Source organism: Mesoplodon mirus (assembly GCF_964341445.2).
Source record: "Mesoplodon mirus genome assembly, chromosome: 12".
Taxonomy (NCBI): Eukaryota; Metazoa; Chordata; class Mammalia; order Artiodactyla; family Ziphiidae; genus Mesoplodon; species Mesoplodon mirus.
In genome coordinates this window covers 65956807-65980807 of record NC_138988.1, presented here as the reverse complement: position 1 = coordinate 65980807, position 24001 = coordinate 65956807, and the positions used below count along the sequence as shown (strand labels likewise).

The following is a 24001-nucleotide window of genomic DNA, read 5'->3' as shown; positions in this document are numbered from 1 at the left end:
GAGAATTTCTGAATGTGGAGCCTGTGGTGATAACCTAAACATGAGCACAAAGCAAAGACAGCCAGATAAAGGGCGTCCAAGTCCTCCAATCGTGTCACTGGATACTTCCCTCCTTCGGGTACATGTTGAAATGCTTGGGATGGGGGTGCAGTGGGAGAAATGTTTGTTACTATAATCAAGGTCTTGTTTCTTCCATTTTGGTATATCACCCCTTCTGGGCTAAATAATGGTAATTTACAAGGGTCTTCTTTTTGAAGATTGCAATCACTTCTATAGCCATGATTGAACATCAAGGCAAAGTCCGAATGGGAGGTCAATATGAGTCAGCCTGACTTTATAAGGCGTTTCTCTGAAAGGGATAAGGAAAGAAAACACATAGGATCTTTAGGCTAACCCGAGGCTAATGTGCCTGTCCAGAGGTTCAGGAAAAGTGCCTTCTCTTCGGCTCCACTCCCTAAAGAGCAGGTTTGGTCTGAAACTGGGTGGAAGGTTGGTGCTGGCATAAGGAGTAATGCATCTGATACCCAGGTTCATAGACCAGCCTGCGAATGTGCTAGAAAGGAAAGCAAAGGGGCTGAGCAGGGTGTTTCCAGAGTCATGGGTTGGATCTCTCTCCCTCAAGGCCTGTTCCCTTTTCTGAAATGGACCTTCACTGCACTTCCATACCACCTTGATGGAGGAAAGCCGAGAGGAGTGTTCAAATGTCTTTTCGCCTCTAGTGTTTCTACCAAGCTTGCCAAATACAGCATGTGCAAAATGGTTATTCCTTTGACACACAAAGGAATTATTTCAGTGGGATGAAATAACTTCATGTGTGTTATGAGTTGGATAGATGGTATGTGAATGCGGGGGGCAGGGGGTGGTGCTAACCTGTAGGGAAGCTTGGAATTCTGTGAGAGTTCAAAGAAAACACAAAGAAACTCTGTGGCCCCTGGCTGGGATGCTCAAAATTGGGAACATGGCTTCTGTTTCAGTTTGGAGGCCAATCCACTCTCTTTACATGGTCACACAGCTTGGAGAGCCTTAAGAAAAAGTATTTCTGCCATTTAGAATTTTCTAGAAATGACCAAGATGGTTTCAACTGAGTTTTATTACTTTACTGCTAACTCAGATCAAAGGTTGAGCATCTCATGTTGGTTCCATGTCATTTGCTCATCTGGACAGTGAGGTGGAAGAGAAAGGCTGTGAGGGTTGGTCTGCATAACAACACAATTTCATTTCCTAAAAAGTAGTTTCCTTGAAAACGATGATGAACCTGAGTCTGCGCCAGGCTGGCTGTGGTCAGGGTGGAACTGAGATGAGAAACCACACTTAATCCATGACTTCTACATGGTCAGGACTGAGAGACTGACCTAGGCTTCTGTCTGAATTACAGAGCAAGTCACTAGTGATGCTTTATCCCTTTTTATTTTTCACTAGTCTTCAAGTTATTGGAACAGCTTTTCAGTTATTTGTCGTTTCCTTTTTTTTGTTGTGTTTTGTTTAGCTGAGTCATCAGGAAAACTAAACAGAGAAAAAAAGAGAAAGAAACCAACACCCCAACCATCAGAGAGAGAACACTTCAAAACTACCCATATCTGATCACTGACAAAGCGCTTATTGAATGCAGCTTTATTGATAGAGAGGAGTTACAAACACGACATACCTTTTAGTTTGTTGTTCCTTATAGAGTACAAGAATGTCTTAAGCAAACAAAGAAATTTGGGGCCAAAATTTGCTAAATAATACCAAGATTTTTAGGAGTATTCAAGACAAGTATTTTATTTCAAGTTCCCTGAGAGGGACATTTAAATGGTCTTGACCGTCTGAATGTGCTGGAGGGTAAATTATTAATATTTTAGAATCTTTAATTCTCATAATTACCATGGAGAAGTGTTTAGGAAACTAGTCTATAGTTTTTAAAATATGAAAAGAAATACTGAAAAATAATTCCTTTGAATGCTGCCTTGTGCTAGAGAATATATCCATCAGTGGCTGGGGTGGGAATCTAGCTCATTCAGAGAAGAGTCATTCAGAGTGGATGACATAAATTCACTTCTTTGTAACTCAGGGAAAACATTAATTAAATGAAGTGATTTTAGTTTCTTTTATCTAGTAACTTGGTTGAATTCGGAAGCTATCTGGCTAGGATAACCAGCAAAACGTGGACCTCTTAACACTTATGTATTTCCAAGCAAACCTCTATCTACATGCATGTTTGTAAAATACACTTACTGTAATTGCTGCTCTGCCTTAAGTCACAGACCCAGTCAGTACATTCTCTCATCCTTCTTACCTCAATTATACCTCCTCACTCGTAACAGTCCACTACCATCTAATCCTTGTTTAGAATTATATTCATCTGTACCATCCCTGACCTCCTATTCATAACCATTCTTACAACATAGGAAGTAAAAATAAAACTCATCCAATGCCACTGAAAGCAACTAGAGCAGGAGGGTTAACAACTTGGCACCAAGAAGCTAACTAAAAACGGACAGACTACAGGCTGGCTCCCTGGAAAGTTTTATGTCAGGTCTCTGGCCCATTCTGAAAAAGAGAGCTTGAGTTTTATTATTTCAGCTGCTGGGTAACCTGCTATTTCTCTGATACATTGAACCAATGCTTTTATTTCATCACAGGACTCTGCTTTACAAAAATAACAAGTCCTCTGCTTTCGGAAAAATAAAAGGAGGTATCAGCTTGGCTCCTAAGACTTGGGAGTGTGACTGAATGTAAGCTTAAATGTAATGAAAATGAAGTAATTTTCCAGTTGGAAAACATGGGGAAGTCGTCAAGTTTTCTAGAGGTACCTGCTTCAGTAGTTGGGTTAAAGAGTGTTTTTCGCTGACACGTGGAAGATGACAGGCATTATTTTGATGCTGCATATTTTCATGTCTTTCAGTGGTCCATGCAGGATGTTCCAGGAGGTAAAATCTTCACCCACACTTAGGTTCCATGCTCCCTTCCAATTTGTTATGTCAGAAATTCTGGAATTCCAAATTCCTATTGGTCTTTGTTTATTGACCTAATGGTTGAAGCAGGAGATACAGCAGCAATGCACCCAGGAACCTGGGTAGCCCCAATATTTGTATCCTCTGAGTCTTCAGATAACCAATGTAGAAACTACGTTACAAGGTCATTTCAAATGCTTTATCCATTCTAACACATCTCCAGGGTCACCTCTAGAAAGCCACTGCCGAGTTTTTGTGCACTGTAGTTTACCAAGCTCTGATAGATGAAAAATCCTCTAGTTTCAGCATCTTTCCTCATTCATCCATGATAAAATATTACAGTTGATTGATTCTTATTTCATTCCAGCCTTAAGCCCCCCACTTATACTTCTAGGATCTCAATGGGAGATACATCTCTTGGTGAGCATCAAGAGATTATGTCTATTTGCCCACTTATGACCTGTAATCCATAATACATCACCTTTTGTCTCTCAAAATTAACGGTATGCTATAGGCTTTTCGATTGTTTGAAAATATATGTTTATACCAAACTAAAAGATGTTACAGTCACCCTCATATAGGCTTTGGAAGTTGTGTCCTAAACAACTTATTACAAATGAAAAGCTAACTTTACCCATGGTGCTGCAAGGACAAAAGTCTATCTATAGGTTGTACATTGTGACTTAAGAGCTCAGTGATATAACCAGCTCCATACACTGGTTTTTCACACAGGTTTATTTTTCAGCCTGGGCCAGTAAAGAATCAAGGATTAGGAAACAGCCCAGTGTTTTTACATTAATAACGTCTTGTTCTCAACCCGCAATGTTCTAGCTTTTACCTGAGTGTTACCATTAAATACCCAGAGACTGAACTTTCCATAAGGGGCAATTGATATAAAATTGTTCCACAAAGTGTACTACTATATGAACCACTTTTCACAGTTCGAATAAAATATTTTTAATATAAATATTGTAACTCTAGCCGTAACCTAACTACACACAGTGGGAGAGGACAGGGTTCACGAAACCCCGGTTATACTGTCATAGATGTCATGTTTCACCATTTAAATAGTTTGTCTTATTTTTCAAAATCCATTTGCACATAACCCATAATTGATAGGCCCTTCCTCTCCAAAACAAGTGAACTATCAAAGAAGAAAAGGATAAATTAGAAGAAAGGAAAATATGTATCATTTACTGCCATCATTCCCTTGTTTCCAAACTTGGCGAACATATAAGAAAAATGATATGGAGTCGATATAGTTTAACTTGCAAAGCTAATTTGGAGCAGATGAAATTTTAAAAATATATAATAAATGGGCATATATTATCTTAACATTTCTATAGAAAATGAACGTGTTAGATTTTTAATTAAGAAATCAGGATTGAAATCAATTGGTAAACAATAGAATTTACCAACAGGGGGACCCATTCATCCCGCTATTGCCAAATCTAGGAATTCCAAATGTTTCCTTCATTCTCACTCATCTAAAAGACTGGAAGAAATCAAATTATTGTTATTGGTTGCATAACCTGCAGGCTGAATATGCTATATGTTAAGGATCCTTACAGACAGAGTTTTATTTGGTGTTCTTCTGGGGGCTTACATGAAGGTCAAGGTTGCCTTTAACCATCTTGATGTAGTGTTTAGGGTGAGAGTACTACTTGCAATTCTTTTAATGGGGGACCAAAGTAAAACATGAATACTTCTAGGAGAAACAACAAAATGGTTTAAATTTGCCTATAAGTTAGATGACTGATGTCAGTTCCTTCTCTGAGAGTAGGATTTTAGGATAGAAAATACTTTTGGGGGCCTGAGGCAGGGAGGAGGGAATCACCGCTAAACCAAAGGCATCGACCTGTCAGCCCCTGGGTGGAATCCCTGTTACTTTCCCGTCAGTATTTGTCTTAAGCTTTATGATTTTCTCCTGGGATGTCTTTCGAAATCCTTTACTCAGGCATGTATAGGAAAAGCAACTGCATAGAAACACAGAATTAAATTTTAAGTCCTTATGGATGTAGACTGATTTCCATTTAAAAATGAAGCCTATAAAGGAATATTTTAAACTTCCTAAAGAAAAAAAAGAGAAAGGAAAATAAACTTTTGTACGAGAAATCTCTTACTCACACAGGCTTCGTGTGTATTAAAGTGCAGAAGCACAATCTCAAATGTGGGTGTAACCGCTCTGTTTAGAAAGGATGCCGCGATGGAAGTGCCCACCGCGAGTTCTGTCTGCCACCCAGTGGCCGCTGAAATAAATGGCTTCTTTCCTTTGTTGGCTCCGGCTCTGTATTTTGCTTTAAAAAAAAAAAAAAAAAAAAAAAAAAATCGACAGAGAGGTAGATGATGCCACACCAGCAACTGAAAACCACCAAGGCAGATGCCTCGATGGATCTGAAAAGACTCCCCTGTAGTAAATGTTAGATAGTTTCCTTTCCGCTAGCTCACTGCTGAACCGCGACGCCTATCTTCTCTCCCCGAGAGCCCGCGGCTCCCCGGGTTCAGATGCTGACGGGCACGGAGGACACCGAGCTGGCGCGGGACTCTCGGGTCACGTGATTGGGCATGGCCAGGGTGCAGCACGACACGCCCACGGTGGCCTCGGGCAGTTCGTCGTCCTCCGTCCACTCGTTGAGCTCGGGGCTGAAGCACTGGATGCACTTCTTGTACTTCCTCTCGCCCTCATTCCAGCCGCCCAGCAGGTAGGCGCGGCCGTGCAGCGTCGAGGCGCCCGCCGTGCTCACGCCCACGGGCAGCGGCGCCGCGTAGCTCCACTGGCCGGCGGCCGGGCTGAAGCTCTCCACGGTTAGCACGTCCACGCGCTCGCCGCGCGGCCCCAGCTGGCTGCCGCCCATCACGTACACGCGCTCGCCCAGCGCCACCGTGCAATGCCAGCCCCGCGGCGTGCTGAGCGCTGGCAGCTCCTGCCACGCATCGCGGGCCGGGTCGTAGGCGCACACGGAGCGCGAGTAGGCGCCGCCGATGTAGCCGCCGGTCACCAGCACGCGGCCGTCGGCCACCGCGCTGGCGTGGCAGCAGCGCGCCACCTCCAGGGGCGCCTTGGGCTGCCACTGGTTGGCGGACGGCACGTAGCACTCGAGCGAGGCCAGGCTCCCCTCGGCGTTGCGGCCGCCCATGGCGTACAGGAGCCCGTTGAACACGCTCAGGCTGAAGTGCGTCCGCTTCTGGTTCATGCTGGCCAGGTGGATCCAGGTGTTGAAGCGGGGATCGTATCTGGAAGTGGTAGAGCAAGCGTGACAGCCTTGTGGGCGGCAGCCGGGGAACCCAGGTGACGCCGCCAACCAGGACGTGGGAGGCTCGACACTATCCTTGCGAGGAGGCTGGGGACCCATCGCAGCTCCTCGCCTGGAGGCTGCTAATCCTCTCTCAACCAGTAAAAAAGTGTGACCCTTGGGAAAGGCAGGGCAGGCATAGGTGACTCCCCCTCCTCCCGTTTATAAAAGCAGCTACTGGGAGACCACCCCGCTGAGACCGACCTCCAGTCCCCTTTCCTTCATATTCAAATCCATCATCCCGTAGGATTTAGGGGATGCGCACGTGGAGGAAGGGTGGAAGCTGGGTATTTGTGGAATCGGAGAAGGGAATATGGCCACATTAAAGTCAATTCCACATATCTTCAGACACCAGCCACCCCTAGCTCATTCTCATGACTTAATCAAGAAAGTTGACTGAGTTCCTACATTCTCACAAACCCCTTCTTGTTCACACACCTCTCCTGGCCATTGCCGCTGTAAAGCTAAGTCACTAAGTCTTCTGTCATCTGTTTATAATGAGAACAATAGAACTCATGTCCCAGTGCATCAACAAAGCCTTAAATTTTGATGCTTCTCTATTTTCTAGCACTTATTAGTAGGTCTGACTTTTTAGTGTAGGGGTATATTTTTTTCAGTGTTCAGCATTACAGTTATTATACCATAAACACTGAAGTCAATACCTCAAAAACAGTGACTTGAGTACAAGTAGTTATCAGCAGGAGGAAAATAAGCACCCATAGTAAACTAACACTTTCCATAGTTCCAAGTATTGTAAACACAGAACTGACTGTGTTTGATGTTCATTCATGTTTGTCTCATTTCACCTCCAAATCAAAACTTAACCATAGCTATAAATTAAGGGCTAAAAATCAATTGTTTGGATTCGTTTAAATGACACACATGTACATATAATGAAACAATAAAGAATATTTTTTATGATTTACTAGATGAATTTTCAGATCTTGCTCATTAGTTATGTTTGCCTTTGAACCACTACCATGATAGAAGCATGACTTTCTGAACATTTCATGTATATGGAGGTTTAATTTTTTATTATAAATATACAAAAATAACATGCATTTGAATTCCACTTTCTGCAGGATTTATCATGATTTTACTCTTGTTTACATGTATCAAAAGTATTGATGGTATTCAGTCTTTAAAGAAATATTTAAAATTAATTAGCTGCCACATTTTTAATGATCTCATTCTAGTTGCCAGTTATAAATCTGAAGTCATCAGTAACAGTCCACTTAAAAAGAAATTTTGTATCATTTTAATCTTTCTTACCACTTAATGTTAAAAACTAAATTTGCACCCAGTTTCTTTCAAGAAGGCAGGGTATTGTGAAGAGCACCCTGACCAGAAATGAGAAAATGTGAATTCTACTTACTAGTGGTGTCACTTCTCTGGGTGTCAAATTTCTCACATGTAAAATCAGAATCATCATATTTTCCAGCCTCGCTTCATTGGCTTATTTGGAAAATTATAATGCATAATATATGTGAGTGCACTTTATATAATGTGAAGTGTTACCTATATGTAATGTGGCATTATTATTATTATTGATTTACTGAGCCAATGAATTAAGCTAATAGGCATGATTAATTTCATTCTATGTCAGGGCAATTTCCTCATAATATTGATTCCTAATAAAAGAGCCAGTACCTGCAGAAATTGCTGACTGCATGCTTGGCTTGATTTCTTGCATCATTCTGGTCTTCACCACCGGCCACATAAAGAAATCCATCCATCACAGCCACACACTGATTAAAACTCTTGGCTGGCATCTCTGTAAGCTTGCTCCATCCATTTTCAGGGTCTCTATACAAGATGTCTCTGCTAAGGGACTTCTCAGTAAGGCCTGGACGGCCCCCCACGGTGACAAGCACACGACAGCCCCCTCGGATTCTTGTGCGTCTAGACTGCAGTGTGTTCTGATGATAGGGAAGTAAGTGGTAGTTCATAGCATCTACAAGAAGCTTGTGACAATCAGCATCTTGCATCATTCTTGGTACTGACTGAACATAACTGACCAGGTCTTGCGCAGAGATGGTACCAAAGCGAATATTGCTCAAAAGATCGGCAGCATATTTCACTCTCTTTTGGTCAAATTCTAACCATTTCATTGCAATCTGGAATGCTACTATTTCAGAAGGCAACTGCAAGTCATCATCTATAAGAAGTTCATTAATTTGCTCAAATGTAAGTTTCATAAACTGATCTGATTCTGCAAATTCAAGGAAGTTATCCCGGATAAATTTTTGGGCTGCTGCCTTTGCATTTCTCAGGGAGTATGTTTCGGCAATGTTAACAATGTACATGCAATTCTCAACACTCATTTCTTGTATCAGAAAGTCACTGCACATCTTGACAAGGGTATGGATCTGAAGATAAACAGCAGCAGAAATAATGCTTCCTATGGTATACAAGGAGAGAGTGAGCTTTCCAGTGTAGGCGTATGCAATGACCGTGGCCAGGCCCAGCGGTGCGATATCATTGAGATCCACCCTTTGGGTAGAGGGGTCTTTTTTTAGGATGTTGTAAAAGTACTCACTGCAAGAAGCCATCACTGACTTGTGAACGTCAAAGGATTTTGTTTTGGTGCCAATGACTAAGTCGCAAAGGAAGCTCTCCTGCCTCATTTTACTTAAACCTTCCAAGAGGTTGGGGCCGTAAGAAGCATCTGTTAGTTCAGAAGAGATGCAGCTAAGGCCATTGCCTCCCTCCAGGAGCCCATTCAAAGCGTTGAGTTTGTTGAGGGGGCTGTCTTCTACAATGATGGTCATCTCATTGATGTTGCCTTTGTTCTTTCTGACAGTCTTCTTTTTGGGGGCCATGGTGGCAAACACGCTGTCACAGGCAAGAACTTGCTAAAAAAAAAAAAAGACATGGTTTTATTTTAATTGTGCATTAAACTTTGAAATGCTACGTTGAGAAACTTTCCTTTTTTTAATAAGATAGTAGTTTTTTAATGGCATAACAGATTGATTGTCTCAAAATTAGATTTAAAGACTTACATTAAACTAGATGCACATCTTATTCACAGTTTACTTCAGCATCTATCATTGTAGACAGTTCTAGAAAAATTTATATTATCAAATGAGACCTCTCAATAGCTATATGGCCAAGTAATTTTATGTAGCAGAAATGACCCATATTCTCTGATCTACCTGTACAGTTATTATGGAATAGGAGTTAAACATCATTTTAAGGGCTTAGTTTACGTTCAGGAAAAAGTGAATGACAACTACCCTGAGGTTTTTCTCTCTCAATAAAATATTATAACACTAAAATTCAGGAATCCATGTTAAATGTAGAATATATATTAGAATAAATGTGGCTAACAATCAATGGATAAGGAATTGTAATGATAGTCAAGTACTTTCTACTCTACATAGTCACTAAAATAATTTCCAGTTGAATTTCTAAATGACTCACAAACACACACAAACTTACACAAGAACTAGAACAAAGTAGTTTTAAAAAAAATCTTAGAGTAGGAAAGACCCTCTTAAGCATAACATAAAATCCAGAAGCATAAAGGGGAAGACTGAAATATCTGATTATTAAAAAAATGAAATCTTATACCTATAAAACAGCACCAACTATTTAAAAGACAAGCAACAGACTGTGAAGACAAATATTTGTAACATTTTTGACAGATAAAAGGTTAAAGTGAAGTTAACACAGTGTTTATTTTTATTTATTTTTTGGCCTTGCTGGGAGGCTTGCCGTATCCTAGTTCCCCGACCAGGGATCGAACCTGGGACCCAGCAGTGAAAGCGCCAAGTCCTAACCACTGGACCACCAGGGAATTCCCTAACACGACATTTAAAGGACTCCTAAAGTTAATAAGTCAAAGGTAATCCAAGTAGAAAGTGGACAAAGACTATGTCTAGATAACTAGGTTGTTCACAGAAAATAAAATACAAACAGTTAATATTTTTTAAAAGCTAAACTAACAATAATCAGAGAACTGTCAACTGAAATCCAGAGAGCCTTTTTATTTTTTGTCATCAAATTTTGCTTATCAAGTGGTTAAAATATTTTAAAATATTCAGAATATCAGATGTTGGTGTGGTACTCTCCATACATTGTTGATGGGAGTATAACTGATACAGTCTTTTGAATAATAATTTAGCAGCCCATTAAGAATAAAAACTATTTTTATGCTTTGACACTAAAGTTCTAAATCTACTAATGTGCCTCTTAGAAATATATTTATATAGATGCTGACATATTAAGGACAGTAACCATTTCCTATTATCAATGTTATAAATATTTGAACCAGTTTTTAAATCTATAGGAAGTGTAGATTTAGCTGTATTACGTAGCTCTGAACAGCTCTAATATTAAATGTAGCCTTGAAATATATTAAGTTTACCAAATAAATACATAGCCCTTAAAGTATCACAGATTAAATTATTTTAGCCCTTCTCAAAATATTGGGCATAGTCATCAGAAGATGCTACGCTTAGACTTTTAAATGGATTTTATCTATGGCCATTCACTTTCTTGTGAAATTACTGGTGTTACTTTTTTCATTTTTATTTTTTATTAAAGTATAGTTGATTTTAAATGTCATCTTAGTTTCAGGTGTACAGCACAGTGATTCAGAATATATATATTCTTTTTTCTGATTCTTTTCCCTTATAGGTTATTACAAAACACTGAGTATAGTTCCCTGTGCTACACAATAGGTCCTTGTTGGTTATCTATTTTATATATAGTAGTGTGTATATTTTAATCCCAACCTCCTAATTTATCCCTCCCTCCCTTTTCACCCTTTGGTAACCATAAGTTTGTTTCCTATGTCTGTGGATCTATTTCTGTTTTGTAAATAAGTTCATTTGTATCTTTTTTTGTTTTTGTTTTTTAGTTTCCACATAGAAGTGATATCATATGATACTGGTCTTTCTCTGTCTGGCTTACTTCACTTAGTATGATAATCTCTAGGTTCATCCTTTTTTTTTTTTTTTTCATTTTAAAAATAACAAAATCAGTATGTGTAGTTCAACAACTCACAGTTTGCTTTATATCATTCCAGATAATTGTATATGCTTATGCAAACTTATATTTGCATAGTTTGAGCAGTGCTGTGCCGGTAAATCAACTCTCCGGTGGGGGGGAACCCCTTATTTGTAAGGTGCTAATTTCTTTAGTACAGATACACTCGTTGTGGTTGGTTTTAAGCTACCAACAACCAGATTGCTAAATTCCTGAAAATGTAAATTGGTTCTCATGAGCTCCAGCATACCACTGTAAGAGAACTTGTATCAAAACAAGTTTATGCTATATTATTCAGCAGTTTGCTTTTTTCACTTGGATGTACTCATGTACATCTTTCCATATCAGCACATACATAAATTTATATCATTGTCCCTAACAGCTGCATAGATTCCCATAGTAAGGATATATAAAACTTGTTCAGTTATTCTCTTGTTGATGCACATTTAGATGTTTAGGTGTTTCATAGTTTTTGAGGGGTGGTGTGTGTGTGTGTGTGTGTGTGTGTGTGTGTGTGTGTGTGTCTGTTTTGTCTCACTGTTGAGTTCATCCTGAGGGGTAAAACTTAGCTTTGATCCCCCTCGAAAGTCTTCAGTTTAATTACTGTAATAGATGTTAAAAACAATTCCATAACCTTTCTACTGTGTTTGTTCCTGTTCTTTTCCATGTGGAAGGAGAGTAGCAAGTAGGTAGGAAACAGAAGGTCTTTTGCCTTGCCAGCGCTTTTTTTCTTCCTCATTAAGCTCTGTCATATTCACATTTATTTTTGTTTACAAGACTGTAGCACATTTGTCCTTCCTCATTCTTTCTTGCAGGCAAAGCCACATGCATCCTTACCTCGTGAAACAGATTTTCAACCCACCATCATTTTAGTCTTCAAATGCATTTGACTTAGGTGGTAAGTGTCCCCTTGTTGGATTTTTCTGGGGAAAATTTTTTAAATTTTGCTCAGCAAGTAGCTATCAGACACCTATTGCTGTGCGGGCGGCACTGTACTGGGAATGGTGGAGCAATACAATATGTAATTTGTGTTAAATAGATAAACAATTACAAGTACAAAATGACAACAAGAAAGTAGACAATCACAGCAGAGTAACTTAAAAAAAGAAAACAAAACAAAAACCCAGTAGATTCTACCAGTAGGAGCACAAATGTGTTTTTGGAAGTAGCCCTGTCTATTTTCCTGGAGGAAGCCCTATGGGCAATTTTTTACTCATTTGGACGTCAGGCTTATAACCACTCATTGTTTTGGAGGAAATCCTGGAAATTAAACAATACGCTTGTAAATAATCCATGAATCAAAGAAGAAATTAGACAGTATTTCAAACTGAATGAGAATGAAAATGAAAATACAATGTAAATACCAGATCCACCACTTATCTGAGCTGTGAGTTTCCATAGATTACTAACCTCTTAGAGTCTCCACTCCACTGACTTACCTCTAAAGTAAATATAATAATGGTGCCTGCCTGTCAGGTGGTCCATGAAAGCTTAGTGAGAAATGTCTGTACAGCACTTAATAGGGTGTTTTGCAAAATGTGAATGTTCAAAAAATTTGAATTCTTTTCATTAAAATCAATAACCTTCTTAGTGTGTTTTAGGGAATGAAGGAAGTAACCTGTTTAAGCTTTGGGGTGAAGCCAATCAGAGAAAGTGGTCACAGGATGGAGATGCAGTCATGGGGATCAAGAGTAGATTTCTGGAACAGTTAAACATTTCTAAGGGATTTTTGAAAATGCCAGGGAGAGAATTGGAACTCATGCAATGACATAGGCTGAAGAACAGATTATTTACTTTGCTATGAATGAGAAAGTTAACCCTGGAAATTTAGGAAACTTGGGACATAGGTTATGTCAGGAAAATAACAGATTATATGGAACAGATTGAATCTATGAGCCTGGACTTCAGATTTCAAATGAAAGGAACTGTTTTGTTGGAGCGGAGTTAGGATGGGAAGATTTGTAAGTAACAGGAATCTTGCCGGTTCCTGGAATGAAAGGTCTTTAAGAGGAGTAGGTATAGGAGGGGGAAGGCCTTTAAAGCAGAGGAAATGCCTGTTGTGGAAGCAAGGAGGGGTGACTCAGCATGGGATGTGCAGAGGAAGAAGGCTGCTGGAGTGAGGGAGACAGGTAGGCAGGTAACATGAGGATACAGAAAGAATGCTGGATGCCAGGAAGGGTTTGAACTTGTTGAGCTGCTATGCAATTGAGAAGGATTAAGGAACCTCCAGGAAGGAGAGGGCGCACTGAGGCCCTAGTGAAATCAGTCAAATTTCCTCCACGGCTTCCTTCTGTTACTTTCTGTTGCTGCCTTCTCTTTCCTCCATGGTCTGGCCTTCTTGCTGCCCCTGGTGTTGCCATGGAAACCCTCAGGACCCTTTATCTGAATTCTCTTGCCCTTGTCCCATTTCTCCAGGGCCCTACTGGGTGACACATTAGCTAGTCTGACAGATGATCCAAGCTAATCCATCAGTGGGCAAATCTACTCTTTCTCCCAGATATGCATGTTTTTTGGAGTATTTTGGGTTTTTTTTAATCAGTGTACTCCAATGACTCACATACAAATTTCTAACAGAGCTACCACTGTGGAACATATACGCATATTCTTTAAACTAATATTATATTATTATTTAAATAATATTTTAACATTAATCAAATTAAATTAATTTAATCTTAATATTATTAATTAATATTTTAAATATATATATATTTTCTTAATAAGAGAGGGTTTTTAGAATCCTCGAAATCACTGTGTAAAGGTAACTGGCTTCTTTAGCTCTGAGATGCAGGAGACCATTTAAGAGAGTTTTGAAATCAGAGCCTGAAGACCACTTCCTGGTGGCCATATTTCCCTAGATATGCTCATAAATTCAGTCTTTCTCTACTAGAGCTGCCATTACATCCTGTTCCTGGGTCTGCACCTCGAAGGTGAGGCTCTCCATTCACCTGCCCAGGTGTTCTCAGTCTGGGCCATATTCCTCCAATAACATGCTGCAGACCCCTCAGAGGAGTCTGGGGACCAGGCTCACTCCTTGGAAGCTGGGCCAGGCCCTGATGTTGTCCTCTAGGCTGCAGAGGTGTTCACTTCCCCCTACATCCCAAGAAATGCTCTTCCTCTGGCCCTGCTCTTCCATCTCCCAGGGAGGTGGGGCTCCGACCATGGCTTTTCTCAATTTAAGGCAAGTATGGTAGGACAGCTACAGGGTGTGCTCCGGGCCCTACTGCAGGGAAGACCAGCTCCCTCTTCATGGGTGATCAAAACCCAGAGGCTATGTTCTCACAGGGCAGACTGGGAAGCCTTTGATGACTCTCTAGGACCCTCACACTGAAGCCTTTCTGACATGTCACACACACACCCCATGCCAGTTGACCAACCAACCAGCATTTTTCTACAATCACACTTGAATGAAAAGCAAAGGCAGCCTTAAAGGAAAGAAGTTATAAGAGGGCAGCCTAAGGAGTCATGAATGGAAGGAAAGGGGAACAGTTTAACTCACTTCCATTCACTCATCTGGGCACGGTGCTGGACTGCCAGGCTGATGGTGTGGGCTTGTAGAGGATGATTAGAAAAAAATGGAATATTCACAGAAACGTACTGCTCAGCCCCAAGGTCATATGTGAACAAGTAGTCAAAGCAATTTGCACAGAAGTCTCCTTGTCTTTTCAATTATAACATATATAATTTTTACAGTTATACAAATGTTCACTATGCACCCCTGGGTCATACTGTAAATGATCACAAATGGTGGTCACAGTGATACCAAAACATGGCTACGAGGAAGAGGCGGTGGTTACAACGAGTTGCCTGTACATGTTCTTATACAATCCAGAGTGTAACATAGGTGTTGAGTAATCCGTTTCGAAAGCATTCCATTCTTATTGATTCAATAAGCTGGATGGGGCTTTCACTTACTCTTGTTGTTTTCAAATCTTTTTGTCTTTTTCTTTTCTTTTTTAATGAGTGAGGGCCTTGTGGCCAGAGGCTCAGGGACCACCCTCCCCCTTCCCCGGGCTTGGTAGCCGGGCAGTCACTGTGACTTCCAAACCCCAGGGAGGGCTTTGACTGGGGTCACGGTCAGTCTGCATGGGGTTTGCATGGTGAGGGGACCAGCCTTTCTGAGCTGCCTGCAACTGGGACAGTTTCAAGACTGTTTCTACGTTTTTCCTGAAGCACGAAGGGCATGATTCTCCCTCCCCAGCCAGGTGGCTCTAGTGAGTTGCCCCCTTGGGATCAAAAAAGAGCTTTACAGGTGCCCCGGGACCGTTAGTGGCCCTGCCGTAGCAGGACACGCTGGACAGAGCAGGTCGGATGAGTGGCTATTTGGAGGCACTGCAGTGCCCCCCGTCCCTTCCCCTTCGGGGTAAAAGAGGAGACTGCACAGAGCACAAAAGGTTGTGGAAGGCTGCCCAGGCTATCGGAGCTATCCCTTCATTCTGTGGAGGGAGATCAGAGAATTCTTCTCTGGTCGTGGACCCCACGCCTCCTTCCCTCTCCGCTCCATCCACTAGCACCCAGAGAGCAGCCTCCCAGGTCCCCTGGAAGAGCTGCCTTTTAGAAAGCGGGCAGAAGGGCAACAGAGGCACAATTCCACGCCCTCCTCCCACTGCCCACTGCTGGTCTTGGCTCTTGTGTCATTTCTTTTTTTTTTCAGTACCCGGGCCTCTCACTGTTGTGGCCTCTCCCGTTGCAGAGCACAGGCTCCGGACGCACAGGCTCAGTGGCCATGGCTCACGGGCCCAGTCACTCCGCGGCATGTGGGATCCTCCCGGACCGGGGCACGAACCCGTGTCCCCTGCATTGGCAAGCGGACTCTCAACCACTGCGCCACCAGGGAAGCCCTCTTGGGTCATTGCTATGATGATAGTGTCGTGTATTCAACACGTGATAACAGCTGGGCAGTTAAGTGAGCCGTCAACTTTGCCGTGATCTTTTGTATTTGCCAATTTAAGCATGTGAATAATTAATTCCTAAATATAAATCACCAAGCATGAATCTAGACTATGTATTCAGTGTAAACTATTACTTTCATTTCTACCTAAAATAATAATTGTAGAGCTAACATGTATAAATTGAGGAAGAACTGTGTGATGAGCCTAGGTAAATACTTGACATGATTTTATTTTTTAAAATTTAAGCATCATGGAAATTCTAAAAGGCAGGTGATATTATGTTCATTATACAAATGAAGAAATTAAGGTTCAGAGAGAGTTTTAAAAACATATCTAAGGTCACATGATGAGTATGTAATGTGTGGTAGGGCAAAGATTCAAACCCAGATTGAACCCTGACCCCCTATGTAGCCCTTATATCCAGGGCAGGTTGAAATCTGTTGCAGGTTAAAAAGTTAACTCCTTCCAACATGGGAAGATTGAGCTTGAGTGAGGTGGAACTCAAATTTATAAAATCAAAGTTTGGATATGGAGAACATGAAATGGTTCTTTATAACTCCAAACACGGAAATAAAAGAGCTGCTCTTTTAATTGTAAGACAGATTCGTTTGGGGACAATCAGAGCCTGTGGGTTTCTTTATCCTACTAGGGGTTGTAAGTCTATGAAATTCTAGTAGTTTGCATAAGCCAAAAACAGAAGTAGGTTCAAGGAGATCTTGTATGAATTTGTTGATCAGAGAATCAGACACCTCCTTTTCAGTGTTAGGTTGAATACAGAATTATCAATTTTTGTTTAAAGACAAATATTATCAATTTCTGATGGCTCAACTTAGCTAGAGTCCTGCTATCTATAACATATACACACTCTATACATAAAGCTAACTTCTATTTTCCAAACCTGGATACAGGATGTAAGGACCCTGTGCTAAGAGTTTTGGTTTTGATTTTGCTGAAAATTTTAGTAAAATAGCTCTTTCTTTTACTTGTCTTTTGTGTGTATACGTTAAGGTTGCAGGAAGTGGGGTTAGAAATCTAGTTTGTAAGACTAATGTCCCTTTGGTTGTCACAGAACTGAGAATTGGGTTTTGATGTTAATTTTGCTCTAACCGTTTGAAAGACCTATGGCAAAACATTCAACTTTTTAGGATTTCAGTTTGATCATCTGTCAGATGAGATGTGTACCTTTCAGCTGTAAAATTTTACAGAGAGTTAAAAATAAACAGCCGGCTTTTGCTGTCAGAATTGTCAAAGTCCGGTCTGTATCACTTCTCCCCCCTTCCCCTCGCCCCCCCCCCCAATATGGCCTTTTAGAACTCTAGCATCAGCTCATGATCAGATATGGATAAACCGACAGAGACAGGAGATTCTCCATCTGCAAGTCATGCATTTGGGTCTGAGTTGCCAAATTTAGTAAATAAAAATATAGGGTCTCCAGATAAATTTGAATTTTAGAAAAACCACCAATCTATTTTAGTATTTAAATATATCCCAGGTGATATTTGGGACATACTTATAATAAAAACTGGTTTGTGGTTTATCTGAAGTTCAGTGTACTTGGGTGTCCTGTATTTTATCAGGCAACCCTTTTCTGGGTTGGGTTTCAGGTGAGCCCAGGAATTCCATGAACATTTCTGGAATATTATGAAAACATGTTGTGCATGTGTGTTTATGTGTATTTTTCTATAAAGTGGGCCCAGAGCTTTCAGAGGTTCACAAAAATGTCCATAACCCCAAATAGATCCAGAACCATTGGACTGAAATGAGGCTGCCAAGACATGGTAACATAAATTCTACCCTCTTCTACAAGGGGACAAGTCCACGTGACAGGATCACACCTGTCCCTCCTGGCCTGAAACAGATTTCAGATGAAAACTCCCAGAACCAATTACAGAAAAGAACTGTCACTGTATAAGTAAGAGCATTCTCTTTCCTGCTGCCCTCCACCCCGGCCTCCTGGGAGAGACTGTACCCAGGGCAAGCTGGGAAGCCATGTGTGCCAAAGTGTCACTGTCACTCTCATGCCAGAATGAGCTGGGGTCCCAGAAGGTCTTCTTGCCAAGGGGGCGTCAGCTGCGTCCGCTCCCGGTCCCCGCCACATTCCAGCCCCCCTGTGTGTCGGCTGGCAGCCTGACCCCGGAATAGAAACACCCAGCCTCTGCCTCTTGCCATTTTCAGTGAAGTCCAACTTTAGGGGGCTTTTCTACTTTACTGTTTCATTTCCAAAATGATTTCTAGCATAAAACATATGTCAGCATTGCCATAGGTACACATTTGGAACAAAAACTTGTTTCACAGTTAAATTAAAAGCTGTTCTTTTTTTTGCAGGAGGGATTTTGTCAATAGGTTCTATTTCTGGGGATTCAAAGAGTTGTCTGATTTGTTTGCTACCCATTTCAACAAAACTGATTACATTTTATCTAAACTTATCAGATACTAAATGTTCCTGACAGTTCCTGATAAAAAATGGAGGTGAAACTCTAAACTTTATGAACAAAACCCAAGAATTTTATTTTCCCCCTCCCCTCTCTATAAAATAGAGGAAGAAAAACCTACATTAGGCTTTAGAGACTTAAAATTATTGTTAGAAATTACAAGTCACTTTACTTTCATAAGGCATCCTTAGCATGCATTTCTATTGCTATGACATTCTTCTCATCTATCGCATCCCTTGGATTTCAAGAAGATGTCTTCTGGCTCCAACAGGAGGATCTGACCCAGCTGTAGACCACTGTCAATGAAATCACTCTACCACCGCGAACGCAGACGCCCCCCCTCCCAGCCCCCCACCATTCACACCCCAGGATTAGAAGACCAGAATTGGAGATTGAGGCGCCAGGTCCTTACCGTCCTGTGTGAGGAGCGTCCCCGACTTGTGATGGTGAAGTTTCAGCAGCAGATTCCTTTTGAGAAGCAATCTGTGGAGAGAGAGACAGGGAGAAGGAAAACCCGTTGGGGAACCACCAGCAGCCACCTGACGTGTCCCAGCAGCAGCAGTTTTTAGAGTGACCTCTTGCTGTCCCTCTGGCTGCAGCGCCGCTGAGCCTGCGCTCTGAGCCCTCCTCCCCCTGCTTTGGCTTCAATTTCAGGCCACCCGGGGGCAGAGGGCGGAGCCCTGGTTGGTGGAGAGGGCTTGGGTTTCTTAACCTGCTCAGTATTTAAAAACAAGAGAGTCAAGAGCTCAATCAACCTGGGGGTGAGGAAAGAAAATTAACTAGGTGGGTGTTTAATTGTTGGAAGCAGATTAGAGTGTGTGTACTCGGTAAGAGAAAGGGAAGGTTGTGGATAAAAATGAGCTACTAGAAAGGTTAATAGCCTGGTCACCTCAGGTCCTTTAAGAAGATTGGGTTTTTAAATAGACTGTTCTTTAGAAAAGGAACTTGGGGTAGCTCACATATGGCACCAGCATCACTGGAGTCATCGTACAGTTTAACAGAGTAAGGTTCATGACCAGTCCCTATTATCTGGTGATCCACAGGCCTGAGATGAACACACACTCCAGCACACATACAGCTTGGGGAAATACTTTGGCAACACTTCCTGTGGAAAAAAAAGTGTAGAGGGTTATAACTGACCACAAGCTTTAAATAGGCACCAAGTGTGTGAAATGGCTGCTAAAAAAGTTACCCTGATATTAGGCTGCAATAAAAGAAAAACAGATCATGGAAAATAAATGTTCTAATTATTCTTCATTAGTCAGATCACGCATTCAGCATTGCTTGGCCGCTGTGGCATACTAAGAAGTTGTTCTGTATCCTGAAGGAAGTGGCTGGAAGGAAGCTGGGCATATTGGGACCATCTGCAGAAAAGGAGAACTAAGAGAGGACTTAGGAGAAGTGAGTCTCCTGGGTGCAAGTGTTTGGGGGGCTGTTGGGTAGCAAGGGGATTCAATTAAAATTTTTGTAGCTTAAGGTGTCAAAAATTAGGCCCATGGGTAGAAACTCCAGGGAAAAATATTAAAAATAAGGAAGGAGAACTCAGATAACAAATGGGTTCTAGTGATGAAAAGGAACCAGTTCCCTATGATTAGAAGGGTGGACGTAAAGAAAGCTATAGCACTGAGGTGACACGGAGGAGATTCTTGCTCACACTGGATCATCTCTGGTGTCTTTCCAACTCTAAAACTCTATGATTCTATATGTATTTGCCTCTAGCTCTCCTGATCCCTCTCAACTCATTGGATAGCATCTTAGTTACCACTTCTATTTGAATTCCAGCCAGCTTTAAAAAATTTTATATTGGAGACTAGTTGATTAACAATGTTGTGTTAGTTTCAGGTGTACAGCAACCAGCCAGCTTTTTTGTAGGAAAAACTCTTTTGATTTTTAAAAATTTACTTCCACCCATAGATCTCCAGCCCAGAATGTGTTAGAAGTAAATCAAACAAAGCTCTTTATTCTATGGTTGACATAAAGCTAATGGAGGACAACTCACTCCAAAATGATCTTTCTTATTTCTACCTCCTTGAGTCCAACAAGGACCAGAGCACTCAACTCTACTCTTACTGTGATAAAAAGTCAGCCTTGGGGCTTCCCTGGTGGCGCAGTGGTTGAGAATCTGCCTGCTAATGCAGGGGACATGGGTTCGAGCCCTGGTCTGGGAGGATCCCATACGCTGTGGAGCAACAAGTCCCGTGAGCCACAACTACTGAGCCTGCGCGTCTGGAGCCTGTGCTCTGCAACAAGAGAGGTCGCGATAGTGAGAGGCCCACGCACCGCGATGAAGAGTGGCCCCCGCTTGCCACAACTGGAGAAAGCCCTCGCACAGAAACGAAGACCCAACACAGCAAAAATAAATAAATTAGTAAACTCCTACCCCCAACATCTAAAAAAAAAAAAGAAGTCAACCTTATATCAGTATTTATGGTAATGATGATATGATGATGGAAAGGGCCGTCAAGAGGTAGGTGTGGTGGCCAACACTATTGTCTTCAAGTGTTCAAGACTGTTAATTTCAGTTCAGCTTGTTCATGGGAACAACACTGAGATAATTCTTTCAATAGAATATTATTTGAGATAGAGGTATGAACCCAAGTGGAAGAATAAATGGCAGAAATGGAAAATCTAAGAGACACTTCAATTGAAAAACATTCACAGAGTAGCTGCACATGCCAAGATTCAACTATTGCTGCGGTTGGTATGCTGGAAATAGGGGGCATGGAACATGGGTAGAAAAGGAGCCTGGACAGGAGGCTGTAGTGTATATTAAGATATTTGATCATTTTTTTTATTGAAGTAGAGTTGATTTACAGTGCTGTGCCAATCTCTGCTGTACAGCAAAGTGACTCAGTTTTACACACATATAGACATTCTCTTTAATATTCTTTTCCATTAAGGTTTATCCCAGGAGATTGGATATAGTTCCCTGTGCTATACAGTAGGACCTTGTTGTTTATCCATTCTATGTGTAATAGTTTTCAACCCCAAATTCCCAGTCTATCCTTCTCCCTCCCCCCTTCCCCCTTGGCAACCACAAGTCTGATCTCTATGTCTGTGTCTGAAGAAATGTGATCTTTATTCTTAAAGCAATGGGGACCTATGTGTTGAAGTTTATTTTAACAAAAAGATGGCCATGATGAGATTGGTATTTTGGAAAGAATGCTCTGGCTTTTGGGGAGTATAACCTTTGTAGAATATAGAGGTTTAGAAAGAGATAGAAAATATTAGGTGAGTTATCAGCAAAGACTAGGGTAGAGTAGGTGGTATTGGTGACAGAGAACATGGACTAGGATTGCCCAGCAGGATAGAAGGCCCAGTTGAGGTCAATGGCCGTGACTGTTGGTCTGAGACCTGTCAGCCTGCTTGTGTGTTTTTCTCAAGCCATGTTCAACTGCAGAGAAACCAGAGAGCTGGATTTAACTGGAGAAGGGATTTTGCAATGTGGGTAATTTATTTGTTTCCATTGCTAATGCCCACCTCTCCTTCACCAACCTTCCCTGACCCTCTGCCACAGACCAACTCAAATGTAAGCTCCATGAGGGCAGGGATCTTTATCTGTTCTGTTCACTGATGAGCCCCAAGTGCCTAAAACAGTGCCTGACACATAGTGGATGATGAGTCATTGTTTATTAACTGACTAGGTGAATAAATGAATGAATAAATAAAGTTTGAATGAGTAAGATGAAGTTAGAGAACAAGAGAATTGAGAGCGTATGCCAAGAAGTATTATAATGACAGACCACAAAACTGAGCTGAATAAGGATGGATATGAAGTCCCGAGGGCAGGGAATTCTTGTTAATTGCTGTAACCCCAGAACCAAGACAATGCCTAGCACATAATAGGTACTCAATAAACATTTGTTGCATAAAAATATAATACTGACTACACAATAAATTACAAAGATGAAAAGTATTGTGATATTTTGCTTTTTACTCATCCTAGTTGTCTCCTACAACAATTCACAGGGATTCTCTAGCTGAAACGTGTCTTTTAAAAAAGCTTTTATAGCTGAAAGAATCACTGGACAATAACCCATGGTCCCCAAAGTACATGTAACTGCTGTATATTATAGCTCTGATCACTTATCCAGTTCTCAATTCCTACTCTCAGTAGGAAGTCATTTAGAATGCTGCTTCTCAAACTTTAATGGATACAGGAATTATCTGGGAACCTTGTTAGATAGAAATTCTGACCAGGTACACCTAAAGTGGGGCCCAAGATTCTGCCTTTCTAACTAGCTCACAGGTAATGCTGATGTTGCTGGTCCAAGGACCACACTTTGAGCAGCAAGGATTTGGAATGCTTGGTTACTCAATATCGGAAAGGAAAGGGTTTGTTAAAGGGCAATAGAAGCCATTCCATAAAAGCTCCCTCATTGTTCTAATACCACATGTTCAGATCTACTGGAAGAAGTCCCCAACCTTTCCTTCTTTGCCTCATTAAAAGTGGACCAGCCTTCCTTCTAAACCCAGCTTTGGATCACAGACACAACCACCTGTTCGAGAACCTTGCTTTCTCAGCTCTGCCCCCTCTGTACCCAGTCCTCCATATCTGCCAGCTAATTTCTACCACCATTGAATGGTACACAAACTCTCCTATTTAAAAAACAACAACAACAAACAAAACTATCAATTTAGTCTATCTTCCCCAGCTGTTAATGTCATATTTCTCTCCACATCTTCATAGCAAACTTCTCAGATATGTTGTATATCTTCACCTGCTGCCTCTATCTTGTTGCTTCCCATTTTCCCCCTCAACTAAATCCAACCAGGCTTCCCTGTTTGTGCTTCTACCAAAGTGCTTTGCCAAGGTCATAAATAATCCTGAGTCACTGGTTTTTTGGACATTTGTCGGTGCTTGACCTTTCAGAATTATTCCACACTGTTGACCAATCGCTCCTACTAAAAATGCCCTTTTCCCATTGGTTTTGCTTTCTCTCCAATTGCTCTGGCTGTTTCTTCTCATTCTCCTTTCCTTACAGAAGTTCTTCTGCCCAACTCTTGAAGATTCAGAGCTGTCCTAGACTCCCTTCCATCCTCAAAACCGTGTCTGGAAGATGAGCTCATGCATTTCACAGGCTCCTTAAACTCATTATTTCTAAGACTGAAGTCATCCTTTCCCTCCAAATATGTTCCTCTTACAGTATTCTCTTTGGTAGTGAATAAGCCAACCCATCATCCAGTTCCTTAAATGGTAAATCTGGGGTCATTCTTTACCTCTTCCTCACCACCCTGCACCCTCATCTCCATATCTGATTGATCACCATGTCCTCGTATTATATATCTGTAATTTCTCTCCCATTGCTGTCATTCTGGTCCAAGCCATCATCACCTCTCACCTGGGCCATCATGAAATCCCCTAAAAGGGCTTCCTGTGTCCACTCTAGCTTCCTCCCCATCCATCCTCTACACGGCATAGTCAAAATGGTCTTTCCAAATCTGATCATGTAACTCCCCTG

The 24001-nt window shown here is 41.4% G+C and overlaps 1 protein-coding gene across 1 annotated transcript; it reads right to left on the bottom strand.

The window, feature by feature from the left end:
* Positions 1-5434: 5434 nt before the first annotated feature.
* On the bottom strand, positions 5435-19012 carry KLHL31 (kelch like family member 31; the record flags this gene model as incomplete). Its single annotated transcript, XM_082638915.1, has 3 exons — positions 18952-19012; positions 7877-9081; positions 5435-6167 (listed from the first exon to the last, which is right to left on the bottom strand). The coding sequence occupies exons 2-3, from the start codon at positions 9046-9048 to the stop codon at positions 5435-5437; spliced, it is 1905 nt and encodes a 634-aa protein (XP_082495041.1). The 5' UTR covers positions 9049-9081; positions 18952-19012.
* Between the last annotated feature and the right edge of the window lie 4989 nt (positions 19013-24001).